General features: G+C 44.9%; 1 protein-coding gene across 1 annotated transcript in view; it reads right to left on the bottom strand.

Annotated features, from left to right (window-relative positions):
• DNER (delta/notch like EGF repeat containing) overlaps window positions 1-18,076 on the bottom strand; it is a 1,567,341-nt gene that overhangs the window by 968,784 nt on the left and 580,481 nt on the right. Inside the window, exon 4 of the mRNA XM_069618306.1 lies at window positions 17,860-18,026. Within this exon, the coding sequence (XP_069474407.1) occupies window positions 17,860-18,026 (167 nt within the window). The remainder of the gene's footprint in view (window positions 1-17,859; window positions 18,027-18,076) is intronic.

Below are 18,076 nucleotides of genomic sequence, written 5' to 3'. Positions count from 1 at the left end.
ATAAAGAGACCTAGTTTCTGTGTGAAATCTTTTTCCATATTGGCCTCATATGGACATCTCCAGCATCGTCTCACGGTTCCATGTGTTAACATCCCTGCAAAAATGGTGCTGTTTTTTTGCGGCGGTATTAACCCATGGAACCTGCGGTGGACACCCCTGAAACCCCCATATTTTTTTAAAGGGAGCAGGGGACACCCCCGAAACCTGTGCTCCCATTTACCCCATAAATTATCCCCACAAATAATGTTGCCTATGGCCTTTCCCAGCGACCATATATATGGCGACATTATTTGTGGGGATAATATTGCCTGATACCGGTCTGACACAGCAGCCTGGTTGAACAAATTCTAACATGAATATTGACTATAAGCACTGGGCATATTTCTATTTCTGTTCTATTCATAGAGCACATGTTTATTACAAGCTCCTTGTTCATGTTAAGAGAGGTCACAATAACCAGCTGATGCGAAAACCCATGGCTGCAGTTTTCAGGCAAAAGGCGGCACATGTAGGAATAGATCCATGGACCTCGGGGGAGATTTGCAAATGGGAGGGGTTAGAATGGAAAAAGCTCACCCTCTCTTACAAGTGGTGCCAAAACTGGGGACTGAGAGGAAGCCAAGACAAAAGAAGCAGACATTGCATGAAGGAATGTATCATTTAGGTTTTGGAGAAAGAAGTTCAGAGCCACGGTTAGTGATGCCATGGAAGACTATACCTATAGGCTTGAAGACAACCCTCTGTTTAACAGGGAGCCAAAGCAGTTGAGCCAGATAATGGGTGATGTGGGTGTAACAATGCAGCCCAAAGATGAAGCTGGCTGCCACATTATGGATAATTTGAAGACGCATTGAGACAATGGGCGGGAAGGACCGGATAAAAACAATTTGCATTTTAAAGCCTAGACTGAATGAGTGCAGAAGCAAAAGGGGCAGTGGCTGAGATGGAGAGGAAAGAAACATGCATTAGCAATGCCAACAGTTTGGGCGTCTGTGTAGGCATGGCAATGGCACTTGCCAAGCACTGCATAGTGTTGTTAACTGGCTATTGATGGTAGGAGGTGCAAAATAGTGTGAGTTCCTGGTAATCTAACAGAAGTGCCTGGCAAATGCCTAGTACATAACACAAAACACAAGCAAAAACTGCTGGCTTTGCCGGGGCTTGTTTTTAACTGGATTTCAGTGAAGGACACTCATAGTGCTTATAAATCGAGTGACTGAAGGTAGACCTGGTTAAGATATGTTTATTTCACCAGCAGCAAGATTATAACTTCAATTAAGTCATTAACTCTCAGAAGACTGTTTTGAAAAAACACAGTCGAGCACTTTGAGCACCGCATTTGATGGTAAGGTTTGATTAAAGCGAGCTCAAAGAGTTCCCATGAGGAGGTGTTTTGGGCAGACAGGGGCGGGGACTGGGTGGGAATGGCCACGGAGATTAGCATGGCCATGGGCAGTCAATGGTTGGGCAAATAACCAAACACCTATAAGCTTTGTGTCCCTCCACACATGCCATTTCTCCCTACCTGTCCTCTAATGCAATAGTTTTGGCATATAGCTGGCTCTAAAGCGCCGCCTAATAGCCCAAAATAAAAATCAACTGCAATGTTTTGAACTTATCCATGAACACCTGCGTTTTGACTTTGCTCTGTCATCTAAGGGCGACTGAGACCCCAGTTTAGTGTTTGGGGATTGGAGCAGGTGAAAGGCCTATCCACGAAAACAGGAACTGCATCACAATGCAACCAAAGTAGAGAGACTGATGGGTCTGCCTGCACCATATCTGACTAAGAGGAGATCAAATTAAGCCTGTGCCAGAGGCCGCCTGTGGAGCCATTTCCCAACTCAGAAAAACCCTGCTTGGTGAGCTGTTTTAGGCGCTAAGCTGTATAGTCGAGCGCGCAATTGGGGAAAGGAACTCTCCCAGTGAATCAGCAAATTCAGGGTCAGTCCAGGCTAATCTATCATTAATAGTAATGGTGAAACAAAGGTGCAAAAATAGCAGTGGAATTTTTACTGCATTTTCAGTAAGCATTTGCCTTTTTTCCAAATGTGCTGTCGAACACCATCAAATCTGCCAAAAACTGGGGATTACTGCCTAAAATTTAAGTTGTAATTTTCTGTGTTTGGTACTGTATTGTGCACTATCAGTGAGAAAGAACTACAAAACTTTTTTTCTTCAGTGTTTTAACTCCAATTTATTGTATTTGTGCTCTCTTAAATTGTATTGTTATTCCATACACTCTTTATAGTTACATCTTCCATTCAGTAAATTGGCTGTCTCTCAACACGTGCTTCCCCACAGTGTTATCTGTGGTTCATCAGGAGAGATAATGTAAAAAGAAAGGAAATCAATGGCAATAAGAAAGTATTAAAAGAAAACCCTATAGTCATCGCTGTTCCAAGAGATGTAACAGAAAAGTAAAATAAAATAACATTTTCAGAGAGAGAGATAGATAAAAGTTAAGTTGTCATGCACAATGCCCTCGCCAAAGCGTGGTGCACCATTCAAATGAGGCATGCTCCAAGACAATCATGCACGCAACCGTCCCACATCGGCCACAACTGGGATGAGCTTCTCGGGAGGTGCATAACTGCACGCAAGGATCCGTCCTGAGGTGTTGTTCTATGTTATGTTGTGTTATGTTGATGTATACCGTGCACCCCACCACCCAAGGGCAGTCGCCAGTGGATTTATGACAATGCGCAAGTAACGCTGTGCCCAATGCCACATGCTTTGATCTCTATTGAATGACAAGGCGCCACCTAGTGGTGAAATAACAGCATCGCGCAAGGGCGTGGCGGCCGTGCACGGAGATTAACTGAGCTAAAATGGTAAAATGGTAGCGGTGCTGGTGAGAAGGCCTTTTCGACTGATAAAGAATTATAGTGCCCATAATTTCCAAGACTGCTAAAAAAGCACACGTCATGTGACTGCGGATCCCAAAGTCGCATTGTCTGCAGCGCAGACGGGAAGCATGCAATATCTTCAGAGCTTAATGCAAAGTTATTTCGAATTTTAGAGTCTACATCGCGTTTACATTTCCTCAGCCGATGTGGCGTTACCAGTTTTCATTTAGCGGCAGGAGATCAATATCTGTGAAACTCATTATGATATGCAAATGACGCACGCCACAAGCAACTCTCTTTATTTATTCAAAACATTTCAACCCTTCATTATAATCCTGTGTTATAACACCCCTGGCACAATGAAGGCTAAATGTACAGTTTATCTCGCTGCACTTGGTTGGGTGAAGGTGCATAATTAATCCCAGGAAATTAAACACAGAGCGACGCGAGAAGTGAAGTGCACCAACAGAACAGGAATTTAATTAGCGCGCTGTTGCTGCATTCAGTAGGCATGCTGCGCAGCACCTGGCAACAGTGCTATTTAACGTATATATGTCCATTTCATGACAGAGGGGAAATGACACATTTCCAAAGAATGATTCAGCTCCCCATGTGGAACCAAGGCTGGCCAGGAGCCAGGTGGAAAGAAGTTGACTAGGTCCATAAGGCAGAGAAAAGGGACACTCAGGGCCTGATTCATGGAAGTGTTTCATAATGGCGCAATCCCAAAGGAAGACGTTCTGTGAATCAGGCCCTCAGTATGGCAGGTACACATATTTGGCATGCCTGCGCTTCCCATGGGATAGTCACAGCAATTCCTGGTGTGTGTACTCTTTCTATCTCCATTGCACTCTGCCCAGGATCCAAGCACGAGCTGCTGGTGAAGGCACACAGAGGTGTGTGGCAGCATCTCTAGAGGGAGCCCACTGCTTCCTTGGAAATAGCAGTCATTTAATGGGAGGCGTGGCCTGCACTTCACAGAAGTTCATAGAGTAGGTTCTATGTGATTTTATCGAAAATAATTAATCGATGGAGAATCCATCGATTTTTTTTACTGATCGATTTTCCCACAATTATATGTGGGTGGAGACCTCCACAGAACCCCCGGCCTTTAACTCCCCTTCCTTTTTTTATTCACCTAAACCCACCCCACACATATATTTGGGGCAAAATGTGATAAAAATTTTTTTATTAATTCTCCTTCAATTATATCTTCTGCAGCAAAACTCTTGTTACTGGTAGAGAAAGCAGGCCTGGCGTTCCGGCCCGGGTGATTATTCATTTATCCAACAGGTCTCACAGGAAACAATGGTCATCTCATCACTTCTTGAGCAGACTCCCAATTTCCTTTCATGGTGAGATCAGTGGTTAGAAAACATTTTGGGGGGCTGGAGGGACATAAACAATTAACGACAACTAACTTCTGCACATAAATGACCACATTTTCCACGCCCTTGCCTTAACATAAAGACTGATTTGGTGAGTTTCTTTTAAGAGTACAAGTTAGCAGCAATGTGGAGGGAAACATTTCTGCAAAGATCTAACCAAGGTTAAGGCCACAGATCTCTCCTGTAGCTTGTGACCTTATTCTGCATGCTGAGTTGTCCCCCGCAGACTCTTCCATGAACGCACAGCTCCTTAACCTCCCTAGCTCCAGGTATAACCATTGGCCATGCACCAGCCTTGCACTGAATGATGGTCTTAGGTCCAGTATGTAGGTTTGTTTTTAGTAGAGAGGTCAATTGTCAGACTTGTGTATGTCAGAAAACCAACAACTGATGCAGAATTGGGGAGGGAGTCCAATGCTGCATTGAGGGCTATCAGGTGTTGCCACCGGGAAGAGTCTCTGCACCTTACCCTGTTGTGGGCGCAATCCACCAATCCATGGACAATGTAGGTGCTCTGAGACTACTATGGTGGTGATTTGGTGCAGTATTAAAGCAATATAGCATATTATAGCATAGACCTGAGGATAAAGGCAATTAGACTAGACACAAGATGCGAACATGTTGCAACCTATGATCATGAGGAAGGGGTGATAGCTCAAACAGCTTCGCTCATCTCTCATGTGATGCCCTAATTCTGTGCCACCGAGCAGCACAATCTTTTCTCTACATAAGTCACAATTACATGCAGAACTGTGACAAAAAGCCAGGTCCTGGTGAACTCGGAAGCAGCCCATGCAGATAACTTCCATTCAACGTCTGTGAAGCAAAAGTATTTTGCCATACCACAAAATGACGGGACCATCAACAGGAAGTGGTGAGGGACTCCCACGACAGCCAGACTGGTCACACCCAGGCACATTGGGGTGAGCAGAGGGTGGGGGTGAAGGGGATAAGAGCAGCTGTTGGGAATATGTCATCATGCCCCTGAGGTTTTGAAGAATGGATAAAGGCTGCTTATATTAATCAATATCCTATATTGATTATTTTATGTCAGGCATTCTATTAACCATGGACGAGGCTCCAAGGAGCAGTGGATCACTTGGCAAAGAGGATTTGTTGTAGGGAGTTGTATTTCCATAACTGAACCTCACAAGGCAATGAGGCACTGATGGAGGAAGACATGGCGTCACAGCTGCCATCTAATTTCCCTAGGAGCTGTGGGATATTCTGTAAAGGTTTTAGAGGTAGGTGGATGGGTGAGGAGATGATTGATGGCTGGAGATGGACAGGGATAAGTCTAGTTAGAGTTGTTCACAAGATAGGAGGTCTAGAACATTACATGCATTTACAGAAATCTTCCTATCAAAAATAAGGGGAGGGGCCGAGTTATGGGATGCACACTTTTGGAGACATCTAGAAGCCAGACGGGAGCTCGAGGAGATTGCACCCTCTTTTAGGAAATGGGAGAAGCGATTACCAGGCTGTTAAGTGAGATGTGGAGCCAATCCTTTCCGGCAGCTTCTCCTATCCCTGAATCTACAAAAATGCCTTCCAGGATTGGAACTAGGGGCTATAGGGATCTAAAGAAAGGGAGAGCGGCTTGAAAAGAAAGTTGGAGAATTTGATCAATGTCACTGTCAGAAATGAATTTCTATCAAAGCACTTCCAGTTCACAGACTATAAACTAAGGTCTGACCTCCCACCTCTGCAATGGGAGTTTAACCATGGTTGTTGTGGCTGTTTCCTTCTGATAGCTATGTTTCTGTTGGAAAGCCAAACACACAGATGCAGGTACGGTTTTGGCTTAAGTTATTTATTAAGTTAAATGGGAAAGAAGACCCCCAACAACACAGAAGCCCCTATGCTATTCAAAGGACTCCTTCAACTGACAAACTTAGAACGTTATTCACAGAGCAAAACTAAAACACAGTCTATGACCTCATAAGAACTTTGAGGCTGCTAGCGCTCCATGCTGCTTTACACCTTGGCATTTCATAGCACACTCTCCAGATTAATAACATCATAACACATCTTCCTCTTTTTCATAAACTCCTTTTCTCTGACTATAATTCTTTATACATAACCTCTTTTCACTGTAGCAATTCGGTTCTTGTTCCAAACTTGTCCACCAGTCACGCGCACCGCACCCTTCAGAACAGCGACCACTTTGACCGGATCTGAGTACAGCAATTCACCCTTTTTTTTAACCAGTCCCTTTTTGATCCTTACCCAGTCACCACACTCCACACGCAATTCCTTTCTGCGTCTCCTTTTATTTTCTCGCATAACCCATTCACTCTTCTTCTTTTTGAGAACCTTCCTCACCTCATCAATCACCACATCCGATTCCGGCTCCTCCCTAACATTCATTCAAACGCTTCTCGACCTCCTTATCGAATCCCGGCCACCAATAATCTGACCTAAGTGCTCCCTTGGTTTTGGTAACACCGATATGGCCACTATGTGCCAGATCTATGATCTTGTTGTGAATGCCCACTGGGGCCACCGCTCTCTCCCACCTGAACAATATGTCATCAGAAACCGACAATTCATCCTTTACCTCCAATAAGGTTTTTCTCCCTCTTCCATCACTGATTTATTTGGCCAAACCGAAGAAACTACATATGAGATCACCTTCTTCATTGTCTCATCTCTCCTTATTTCATCCAGCCACTCCTGCTTGCATACAATTCCTTCTGTGTTCACAAACACCATTTCCATATCATCCTCTGCCACTCCTTCCTGAGAACAGACTTTCATCCTTGATAAACTATTAGCAAGGATGTTCTCTTTCCCAGGTATTACCTCCATAGTGAATTTGTGGGCTTGCATCCTTGTGACCCATCCAGCCACCCTGCGCGAGGTTTTATCTAAACCTTTTGTTTCAAAGATGGCTTTCAAAGGCTTATGATCCGTCCTTATCACAAACTCCACACCCCACACAAAATTTCTAAATCGCTCAACTGCCCAATAGCACGCCAGAGCCTCTTTTTCAAGAACTGAATATCGTACCTCTGCTCCTCTCAAACCACGTGACGCGTGTGCAATCACGATTTCCGAACCATCTTCCTGCCTCTGTGACAAAACAGCTCCTATACCACCCTCACTCGCATCCACAGTAATAATGGATAGCTTCCTTGTATCAAAACACCCTAAAGGCTTGGCCATATCTATCTCTTCTTTGATCCTTGTGAATTCTAACTCACACTCCTTATTCCATAAAAAATCAGCACCCTTCCTCAAGATTTTCCTCATTTCCAGCACTTTGGATGCATAATTCTCAACAAATTTTTGATAAAATTTCGTCATACCCAAAAATGAGCGTAATTCACTTTTGGTCGTAGGCCTCTCAATTTCCTTTATGGAGTTAACAATGCTCTCCTTGGGCTTCACTCCCTCATGTGACACCTCGTGTCCCAAATAATCTACCTTGGACACAGCAAACTTACATTTTTCTTCCCTCAAAGTAATACCTCTCTCTTCAAAAATTTCCAACACTCTGTTCAGTCTTTTGTCATGCTCATCAAGTGTTTCACCACATATTAACACATCGTCTTGAAAACAGAAAACTCCCTTCACACATCTCAATAACCGATCCATGATCTTTTGAAACACCGATGATGCTGACGCTAATTCGAATGGCATCCTTTTAAATTGGAACACACCCTCATGGGTTATAAAAGCTGTAACCTTTCTGGATTCTTCCATCAGCTCAACCTGGTGATAGGCGGATGCCATGTCAAGTTTTGAGAACACTTTTCCCCGTCCCACCATGGTTAACATATCACACATATTTGGCAAAGGATGCCTATCCACCATCACACACTTATTGAGATCGCGCATATCTATGCACAGTCTCAAATCACCAGAACTCTTTTTAACGACCACAACCGGTGACACCCACTCAACTCCTCCTGCCCTCTCAATAACGCCCATTTGTAGCAACTTCTTCAACTCATTTTTAACACCCTCCCTCAAAGAGAAAGGCACGGGCCTAAGTTTTGCAACAACGGGCACGCTATCTCTTTTCAGAACAATCTGGTGTTGAAAACCCTTCACTCTCCCCAAGCTCTTGTCAAACACCCTACTATGCTCCACAACATACCTGCTATGACTAGAGTAAGGTGATGACACCTGAAGTACTTGCTCAATTTGATTTGGATCTAGCCGAATGGCTAGGTTTTTCTGTTCCCTCCATCCAAGTAAAGATTGACCCTTCTTAGTTATATACATTTTACCGTCACACCTTCTACCCTTGAACTCGAATTTTGACCAAACATAACCCAGCAAATCAATTTTGTCTTGATTATATCCTCCAGGATTAATGTCGGGTTTTTGCAACTCAGCCACTACTCCATTCATCTCTTCTTCAAACACCATTCTGGATACTAAAGTCATTTTCGAGCCAGAATCAGCCATCATGGGGACCCTGTGACCATTCACACTCAACACCGCATAGGGACGCTCGCAATCATCATCATCTTCTCCATTCATCACAACATTAACAGTATTAACAATGACATTCTGCATTGGAATTTTTACGTCCTCCTCTTCTGACGACCTGCCATCTTCTTCTTCATTGACATACAGAACTTTCTTTTGTCCAGATTGACCAAATTGGTAGTTCTTGCAATAGTTTTCATAATGCCCTTTTCTTTTGCATTTTGCACATGTCGCCCTTCGACCTGGACACACAATGGACGAAGCAAAATGTGTGCTGCTCGCACATCGGAAACACAGTCTCTCTTCTCTTCTCTCTGTTCTTTGTGACGATTCTTGGATTCTCTTCTCCTCGACTGCAGCTCTATTGGTCTGTTTTGTCTTTGCACTCCTTTTGCCTTTAGCATCTCCCACATTCATTATTTCAGGCTTCAACTCCTTCGGCTCATTTACTTCATTCTTTGACAACTTAGCTACACATGCTAATGAATGTTCCACTCGCTTCGCAACGTCCAATACCTCATCCAAATTGGGGTCATCCCTCAACCATAGTTCCTCACGTATTTTATTTGACCTGCAGTGTGTCATGAACTGGTCACGAATGTGTTCATCAAATGTTCCCTGAAATTTGCAAGTTAATGCCAGATGCCGTAGCGCCGTCACATACTCTTCTACAGATTCACCATGAGCTTGGGTCCTCATGCGAAAATTGTATCTCTCTAGTATCGTGCTGGTTTTGGGATTAAAATGTTTGTCCAGCTTAGCCAGGGCTATGTCAAATTCATTAACAACATCACCGTCGCCTCCACTCGCTGGTTGGGGAAGTGTATCGTATATTCTCTGACCCTCATAACCTAAAAAATGCAATAACAGGGCCAGCTTCCTCTCACTTGAGTATGAATTCCCCCCGGCTGCCTTCATATAGTGTAGAAATCCTTTGCGCCATTGTGCCCACTGTATTTTCGCTGGGCCCGGAACCGGCATAAATATAGGAGGACCTGCAATTCCTGGAAGTCCTGCCATGCCTCTGTATCTCTGTCTTTGTTTTCACACCTACTATCCCTGCACCGTCTAGATACAATGAGATATATATATATATAATATATATATATATACTATATATATATATATATATATATAGTATATATATATATATATGTGGGTAGATAGTTATGCTGCCTAAAGCAATGTTCCTGCACTTCTGCAGAGTTGCACGCAAAAATGCGTTTGTCTGCACAATGTCTTTTGGCCGAATGCTCTTCCTGAGTTAGAATGTTTCACACAGCGACGCTGCAAGAATATAATCTGATGGATTGACCTGCTCCTCTTCACCAAACTCCACGAGTCCTTTAATTGACCTGCTCCTCTTCACCGAACTACACGAGTCCTTTCATTTCGCAAGGTGAATGTCCATAAGCGAACTTCCTCTGAGCCCGTTTGACTCCTTTGCCCCTTTTAGATGTGCCCCCCCCTTGGTGTGCCCCCCCTTCCCCTCGCTCTCCATCTGTGGCTGGCAGTCTAAACTTTCACTTGCTCTCATATGCTTGCAGTATTTATGCCCTGCACGCATCGACTTGCGCTCCTATTACAGAAGATACAGTAAGTTCTCCACCGCCTTTGTGCGCCATCTCCTCCTCCTCCAGCACGTCGCGTAAATACCCAAAGCCACGCCGAATGCAGAGCCAATCAGACACAACGAGGATCGGGCATCAGGAGATTGGCAACCCGAAAGTCCTCGATTTGCTTCACGAGGGGCTGCGCCGCATATCTAATGGCAGGGGAACCTTAATTGATACGGACGAGCCGAGCTCGACGCGGAGCTTGCGAGGGAGCTGCGCAACACTTACTTGGCATGCAGTCTCTTCTGGGATCAGGCGGCCGCTACAACGCCAAAAGGGGCAGCGGAGCGGCCTGGTGAGTTTACGGGGGCACATGGGCACGGAAACAGGGTTCTGGCTGTTGACGACCGCTGCAACGCCGGGAGAGGCGGAGCGGCTTCCACTGGGCCAGGTCTCGTCACTGCTGGGAGTCTTCTGTCTTCTTGCTAAAATCCCATCCTCTTTGCCATTGTTGGAAAGCCAAACACACAGATGCAGGTACGGTTTTGGCTTAAGTTATTTATTAAGTTAAATGGGAAAGAAGACCCCCAATAACACAGAAGCCCCTATGCTATTCAAAGGACTCCTTCAACTGACAAACTTAGAACGTTATTCACAGAGCAAAACTAAAACACAGTCTATGACCTCATAAGAACTTTGAGGCTGCTAGCGCTCCATGCTGCTTTACACCTTGGCATTTCATAGCACACTCTCCAGATTAATAACATCATAACAGTTTCCTATCTTGGCACAATAGACATTCAACAGAGCAGAAGATGATTCAAAGCACTTGATAACTTCATGGCACATATACATAAGGGAGAGCTCACTGGATTATTTGGATGGTGGCTGTAAACCAACATGAAACAGAAACTGCAAGATATACCCCGAAATCTCGGAGGAACGTCTTTTGGGAGCATTCGATTGATATCCTTTATAGGGGTTCAGTAATGAGAGATCGCAGGAGACTTTGCAGATGCTTTTGGGCTGGTTCATACTGAGAACCGAGATCTTATCGAATCCAAAGTACGCCAGCACCCTACCGTTAACCTCAGATGCGGTGACGAATCCGTGGTCCTTGTCTCTAACAATGAGAACCAAGGAAGTGTACTAAAAGCCGGGACCAATAAAGATCCTGGTTCCCGCCTTCAATATATTGGCTGTGAGGGCAAGCCCTTGTCCAAATGGCATCAGCTTTGGTCTACTGTTCCTGTAGAACAGCACGCTTGGAGGGGATTCTGAGGCCCCTCTACTAGCCATCAAATGTTGGAGGAGACCCCTACTACTGCATTGGAGGGAAACTTTAGAGGAGAGGCTGAGTTTAAGAGTCTTGTAAGCACGAAGCGCCACAGCGCTGAGGGGAGCATAGCAGGCTGTGTGCAAATGAATGAGACCTTGTGATGGGTGAAGCCCTCCATAACACTGGTGCTTGGCTTTGGAAGACTGAACCGTTTCAGATAACTCGTTTGGGGTGCCAGGTTCTTTCCGCTTTAAAAGAAAATAATGCAGTTTCTGGCTTCCATAGGAAGCAATGAGCAGATACACTGGTTTCCAAATGCTCTGTTGTCCAGACGTGTTGTCACGGCAGCAGGGATGTTGCTAGGTCTGAAAAAGATCTGGGGCTACGTTAATGTCGGGACTGTCGGGACTCAGGCTAGCTAGCCTTTTGGTCGTACCCCCTGAGCTTCTATCTGGGGCTACAACCAAAAGACCTGGGGCTATAGACCCTTCAGCACCCCCTAGCAATGCCTCTGCATGGCAGTGGACTATGGAAATGCTCTTCTGCTGCTGTGATGTCATGGCAGAGGAATACACTATTTTCTCCACCTCAACTATGTCTGCTGAGACCAGAGGGAAAGAGAGTAGGCCTAGCATCTGCCCTGGCCTAAAACACTGTGGCTCCCTGACAAGAATCAATGGAGGGAGGTGGGGGTAACTGGCAGGACAACAGGTTCTTATTTGCCTGTTGGGCCGGAGGGGCACAAACCTGAAGGAAGTGGGGGACGGGTGCATGACCAAAGGTATTAGGCGATTTGGTTTGGTGGCGAGGGAATGAACAAGGTTGGTGGGGGAGTGTGGGAGGAGGCAACGTGTATTTTTACTCTTTTGGATGGTGGCCCGACAAACACAAGGGGGAGGCATATGCTTTCCTTCATGGGGTGGGGGGGATAAACATGGGGGAGGTGGCAGAAGGCAGCAGAAGGCCAGGTATTTGTGTGTGTTGTTAGGAAGGTAAGAGGGAGGTGAGGGAGATGGCCAGCTCTGTTATCTATGCTTCCATCATTGCTCCACCCCCCACCACCTACAATGCTGATCCATGAGGGCATCACGGGGGAAGGAAGGGATGCAGGGGACCACACAGGGGACCACACAATGATCAACAAATGTGTGCATTGCACCTCAGCGTTCAGGGTGACATCAAATACAACTCAAACTATCAGATGTGCCTTGGTGCACATTGCTGGAATTTCTCCCTGTGTTTGATAGTTAGACATCTACGATTCTATATGAGGCATCACTGATGCAACCAGTAAAGGCATTACAAGAATATGTCACAGGGGCAGTTATTTCTGTAGAAGGGGAGTCTGAGCGTGTGCTCCTGAAAGCCATGTGGGCAAGAATGTGCATATACATTAAAACAAGCATAAAATGTTGCAATGTGAAACAAAACACCTGCACATGTGTGTTTCATAGTTTCATATTGTGAAATTTATTTCTTCTTTTTCACAGCCCACTACCAGTCAGGCGCTCTTGCAATTTCATGTCCAGACAGGTTTCCGGTTGCTAATAACCTGAGGATGTTGAGAGGCCATCCTTATGATGCATTGGTTCTGGCTGCTGATGGTGTGGAGCTTAAGGGAGAAGAAGTAGTCTCTGACATCTGGGAAATACTTGTCGACCAACTTATTTTTTACTTACTTTTTGTTCTTAAACACAGAACATCCTAAAATGAAAAACCTAAACAGAAGATATCTATCATCACATTTCAAATTCCCCGAGATAAAAAGGTAAATGAAATTTCGGTGATATATTATGCTTCAATATCTTTTTCTAGGCACTTAGATATATTTATAACTTTACAATGGGCCTCATTACGGGTCCGTCGGTAACAGTGCCAGTAAAACCAGCAGGTAGCCACCGGACCCCTAATGAATTACCAGCACCACTGGGCTATTCCAAGTCCGGTGGCCTGGAAGTCAGGCGCCGGTAATTTTGTTTTGGCAATGTTAACAATGGTGCTGGTGCTCCCATGAGCCCTCTGCGAGTGGGTGCCGTCTCGCCCAGCAGTTCTGACCCTGGCGGGCGGGACAGCACCTGCCTGCAGAGTTGTACTGTGCCGGTCCAGAAAGAACGGTGCCGTCAGGCTTACCAGAACTGTTGTTTCCGGACCAGCACAGTTGTAATGATGCCCATTATCTCTTAAAAGCCATACTCTTCTGTAGCACAGTTCCTAACTTATAACTAATTTGGTACTTCACAATAAGGGTTGTGTAATTTTCATAGAAATCATGGAGCGGTAGAGGAAATGACTTCAATGGCGAATAACTCCCCGCCCAACTACTATGCAGTAAGTGACATCACTTGAACTTTGACTGCAAGAGCAGTGTATGGTTATTAAAAAACACTTATAGTAATCTCAGAGCTGGAGGAAATATAACACATATTGATATATCAGCAAATACCAAGCTTCTACAACTGTGAAACACTAAAGAGATCAGATGTCAGATTGATTAAATTAGAGGGGTTGCAAGGTGTTGAAGGCAGCAATCCAGACATCTTTACCTCCAGTTACCTGAATTGGCACCCAAGCTTAGGAACTTCTAAAATGGTGGGAAAATGTATCTATTCGCTGTTCCCAAATGTCAACCACAATTTGCCACAAAGGTGTTTCAATCAAAAAGGTTAAAGAAACTGAAGTAGACAATGTACATCCTTGGCTTTAGGTAATATTGGCCAGAGGGAGAGGTCAACAATCACAGTACTGTAAGGAAGTCTATACAAAAGTAGTGCTCTTTATGAAACACGGACCACCTCTGCAAGTGAAAGGCACACCACATGAAGTAACAAAGTAGTTACTATATGCAGAGTGGATATTTGGGAATTGCAAGGCTGGAGGGATGTCAAAAGTAGGCAATTATTTGGAAAGAGGAAAACACAAAAATAGTATTAAAGAATCATTCTTTGTGTTGTTGTGTCAAGGTAATGACAAGGGAATCTGTCCATAAGACCCAAGTTATGGACTATCATTCAGGATACTGTGATGAAGTCCTCTTACTTTGTATGGAGGTGTCCTGCTAGGTGAACAAGGAGGCCGGGTTATCACCAACCTAGAGGAAGATGGCCCCAGAAGTGGTATTGGGAGGACCCCCACGGGCACCCTCACTCAATAAAGTCAAATGTGGCTCATAAACAACACTGGTGCTTCAAAGGGCAGCCAACCAAGCCCACAGCCTCACATGCAAAGAGTTTGGCTTAACCAGACACAGACCCCGCAGACGCAAATGCCATTCATATATTTGTTACCTTTATTACTGGTTCAGAGGGAGACACAGCTATGCTAGTAGGAATTTGAAATATTCCATGTGCCCTCTACTGTTCAATGTAACATATCCCTTGTGGAGTGTCCTTCTCCACTTTCAGCAGTCTCAAAGGTGGTTTGCTTTTAGTGGAGTTGCTGGGTGGCAGATGCTGATCATGAAGGGAGGTCCAAAATGGTGGAGGCGGTCTTCAATGTTCCTGTGCTCCTTGTCTGCCTGAATTGTGTCCGTGCCATGGCTCCCCAAGACCAATGTGCCCTGAATGGAATTATACATTCCCTGACATAATCTTCCTCTGTATAAGCTCAAAGAGATCTGTATCCCGAAAATCTAGGTAACTATCAACCCATCACCCATCTTTCCTTCCTAGGTAAAATCATGCAGAAAGCGGTGGCTGCACAACTGCAGCAACACATCGCCACCAGCAATCTCTTCCAAACCTACCATCCAGGTTCTGACCCAGATGCAGCACACGGATGGCAACCACACAGGTGGTCGATGATGCCCTCAACATCCTTGACAACAGCAACCCCTGCCTCCTAGTTCGACTCAACCTCTTGCCCACTTTTGACACATAAGACCACTAGGCGCTCATGGACACCCTCCATCGGCACATGGGGATCAACAACCTTGTCCTACACAGGTTAAAGTACTACCTCGCCAACCACCAGCCATTTGTTCAGATGGACTGCTCTAGATTTCCAATGCTACCCGTCACATGTGGAGTCCTACAGGGTTCCATCCTCTCCCCAGTGATCTTCAGTCGATACCTGGAGCTGCTTGGAGCCCTCATAGCCACAAACAACATCCACATCCATCAATACACCGATGACACACAGCTATACCTCAAGGTTGACGGCATCAAGGACATCCACAGGCTCAAAACCTGCCTCTTGCAGATCCATTCTTGGATGTCCAGTGTATACTTGAAGCTCAGCCCCTCCAAGACTAAATTCCTACTCCTCACCAACAACACCAAATACCCAGACATACAGAATTGGCTATCAACCATGAATCCTGAGGGCTTCACACCCGAGTTTACCTACTCCACCAAGTCCCTCTGGTTCCACATCGACAAACACCTCTCCTTCAAGACAAACCTAGCTAGGAAAACTCAGACAGCTTGGTATCAGCTCTCCCTCCTGTGGAAAGTCAAGCCCTTCCTCCCTCCAGACATCTTTAGATGCACCATTGAAGCACTGGTCTTATCCCACCAGGATGGGGGCAATTCCTTCCTCGAAGGCCTCCCGTTGTCCTCCCTTGTGCCCCCGAGAAGTGACCTACTTGCGGCCGTACACCTCATCAAGGTCTACGCAGATACAACAACATCCTCCCGGGCCTCATCGGCCTTCACTGGCTCTCACTGATGCACAAATCATCTTCAATTATTGCTGCATCATCTATAAGGCAGTCACCCTCAATCCATCCAGCTACCTCACAGAGAAACTCAGCATCTCCAGCAGACAGTGCACCACCAGAAGCCAGAAAACTTGCAGACTTGAAATCCGCTGCTGCAAAAAGTAAAGCACCAGAAAGAAAGTCTTCTCTGCTTACACCCCAAGACTACAGAACCTCCTCCCCGTCAGCATCAGACTCACCCTCACGCTCCTACAATTCAGAAGAACTTAAGACCCACCTCTTCAAGGAGACTCTCTGCTCAACACCTAGGCCATCCTGTCACCTTCGCACCACCTGACTTGCTAGACACCATCCACCTCTTTCCTCCCGCCACCCTGTACAGCTGTAGCGTTCGCCTGTCCCCCTCTGTATCCAACCCTTGGAAATATATATGTACTGTTGCTACCTCTGAAAAGCACTCCATTATGCATTTGTACTGTTGTATATTTCTGTAAAGCACTCCGTTGGGCTATCTGTATTGTTGTATGCCTCTGCTCCATTGCGTCTCGAAGCTAGGTTCGCCCTAGATAAATATCATAATAATAATAGTAATAGTAATTGTTATGGGATCATCCCAAACCTGGAAGTCCCCCTTCACACATAGCAGAGTTATGAATGTATGCCTTGGTATGACCAAAAGGCCATCCATGGTTACGTCAAAGTCAGAGGCCTTCAGCTCTGTGCGAGAGGACTGCAAAATAACTTCTTCCAAGTATTAGGGAGGGGTCCTAAACCTCACAGCCAATCACAGAGAGGCAGGTTTTCTATGGAACATTGGTCATAACTTAAATTCTGCCTATACCACAGCAAATGCCTTTGGCAATTGGTTGATTTATATGTATGAACACTGTCCATTCATATTGTAAAATGGTAGTGCTTGGCCAACGGATAGGACTAAATATTCAAAAATGATATGCAGTTTTTACTTGGGATTCATTTAAGGAGCAAACCTCAATCTACTTATGTATAATTTTGGATGCAGCAGTCAACTGGATATAATACTTTCTCTCACTAATAGCTTTTTCTGCGGATAAGGGTGGGGTGACAATTAACAACTGTATATTATTAACTCAATTTCTCAATGCCAATGGGCTTTTCAAGAAAAACACATGAAAAATGGTATCCAGTGTTCTATCTGTACATTGTTTAATTTCTGAAAGTTGACCATTTCCCCTAACAGCTGCTACTTTGTCATTAGAGTGGGTAAAGCAGAAAGGGTACACGCGTCTCTACAATATGGGTGTAGTAATCCAGTGGCCCTCGCCATGGGCCAGCAGACCCGGATAGTAGAAACCACTGGCATTGCTTTTTCAGCACAGAGTGTACCATGCAAGTGAAACTATTTGCTAGACCTAACTTATATGTAGAATAAATTCAATTGAGCTACTACAATATGGTGAGAATAAAAGAATGTTTCATCCAGCAGATGCCAATTCATTCCCAGTATTTCTACAGGCTCTCATTATGACCTTATTTACATAATGAATCAGCACAGCTACTCATACCAGCACATTCTTTAGTCTTAGAACTATCTGACCTACTATATTGCTTCTTTGACTATATTCAATTCAAAAACACTTACCAACCAGCATATGTTGTATTGGGTAGTTAACAAGATTACCAGATCAGACTTGCAATATGTACTCACCAATAAAATAGTTGTTTCCTAGTGCAAGCATTTCCTCAGAGAGAACGAGTCCACCTAGAGCTTGTAGGAGAGTTACACTCCGACCGTCTATCAGAGAACACTGCTTAAATCCTGCCGCAGTGACTTTCCACAACAAGATGAGGGAAGCAGTAGGGTCCTGTCTTATTCTGAGGAGAGAAAGGGGGAACATTAGATCATGTAGTGTGGCCAAAAACCA

The sequence above is a fragment of the Ambystoma mexicanum genome, chromosome 10, assembly GCF_040938575.1.
Source record: "Ambystoma mexicanum isolate Mex_15411 chromosome 10, UKY_AmexF1_1, whole genome shotgun sequence".
Lineage (NCBI taxonomy): Eukaryota > Metazoa > Chordata > Amphibia > Caudata > Ambystomatidae > Ambystoma > Ambystoma mexicanum.
This window is presented reverse-complemented; position numbering and strand designations above follow the sequence as displayed.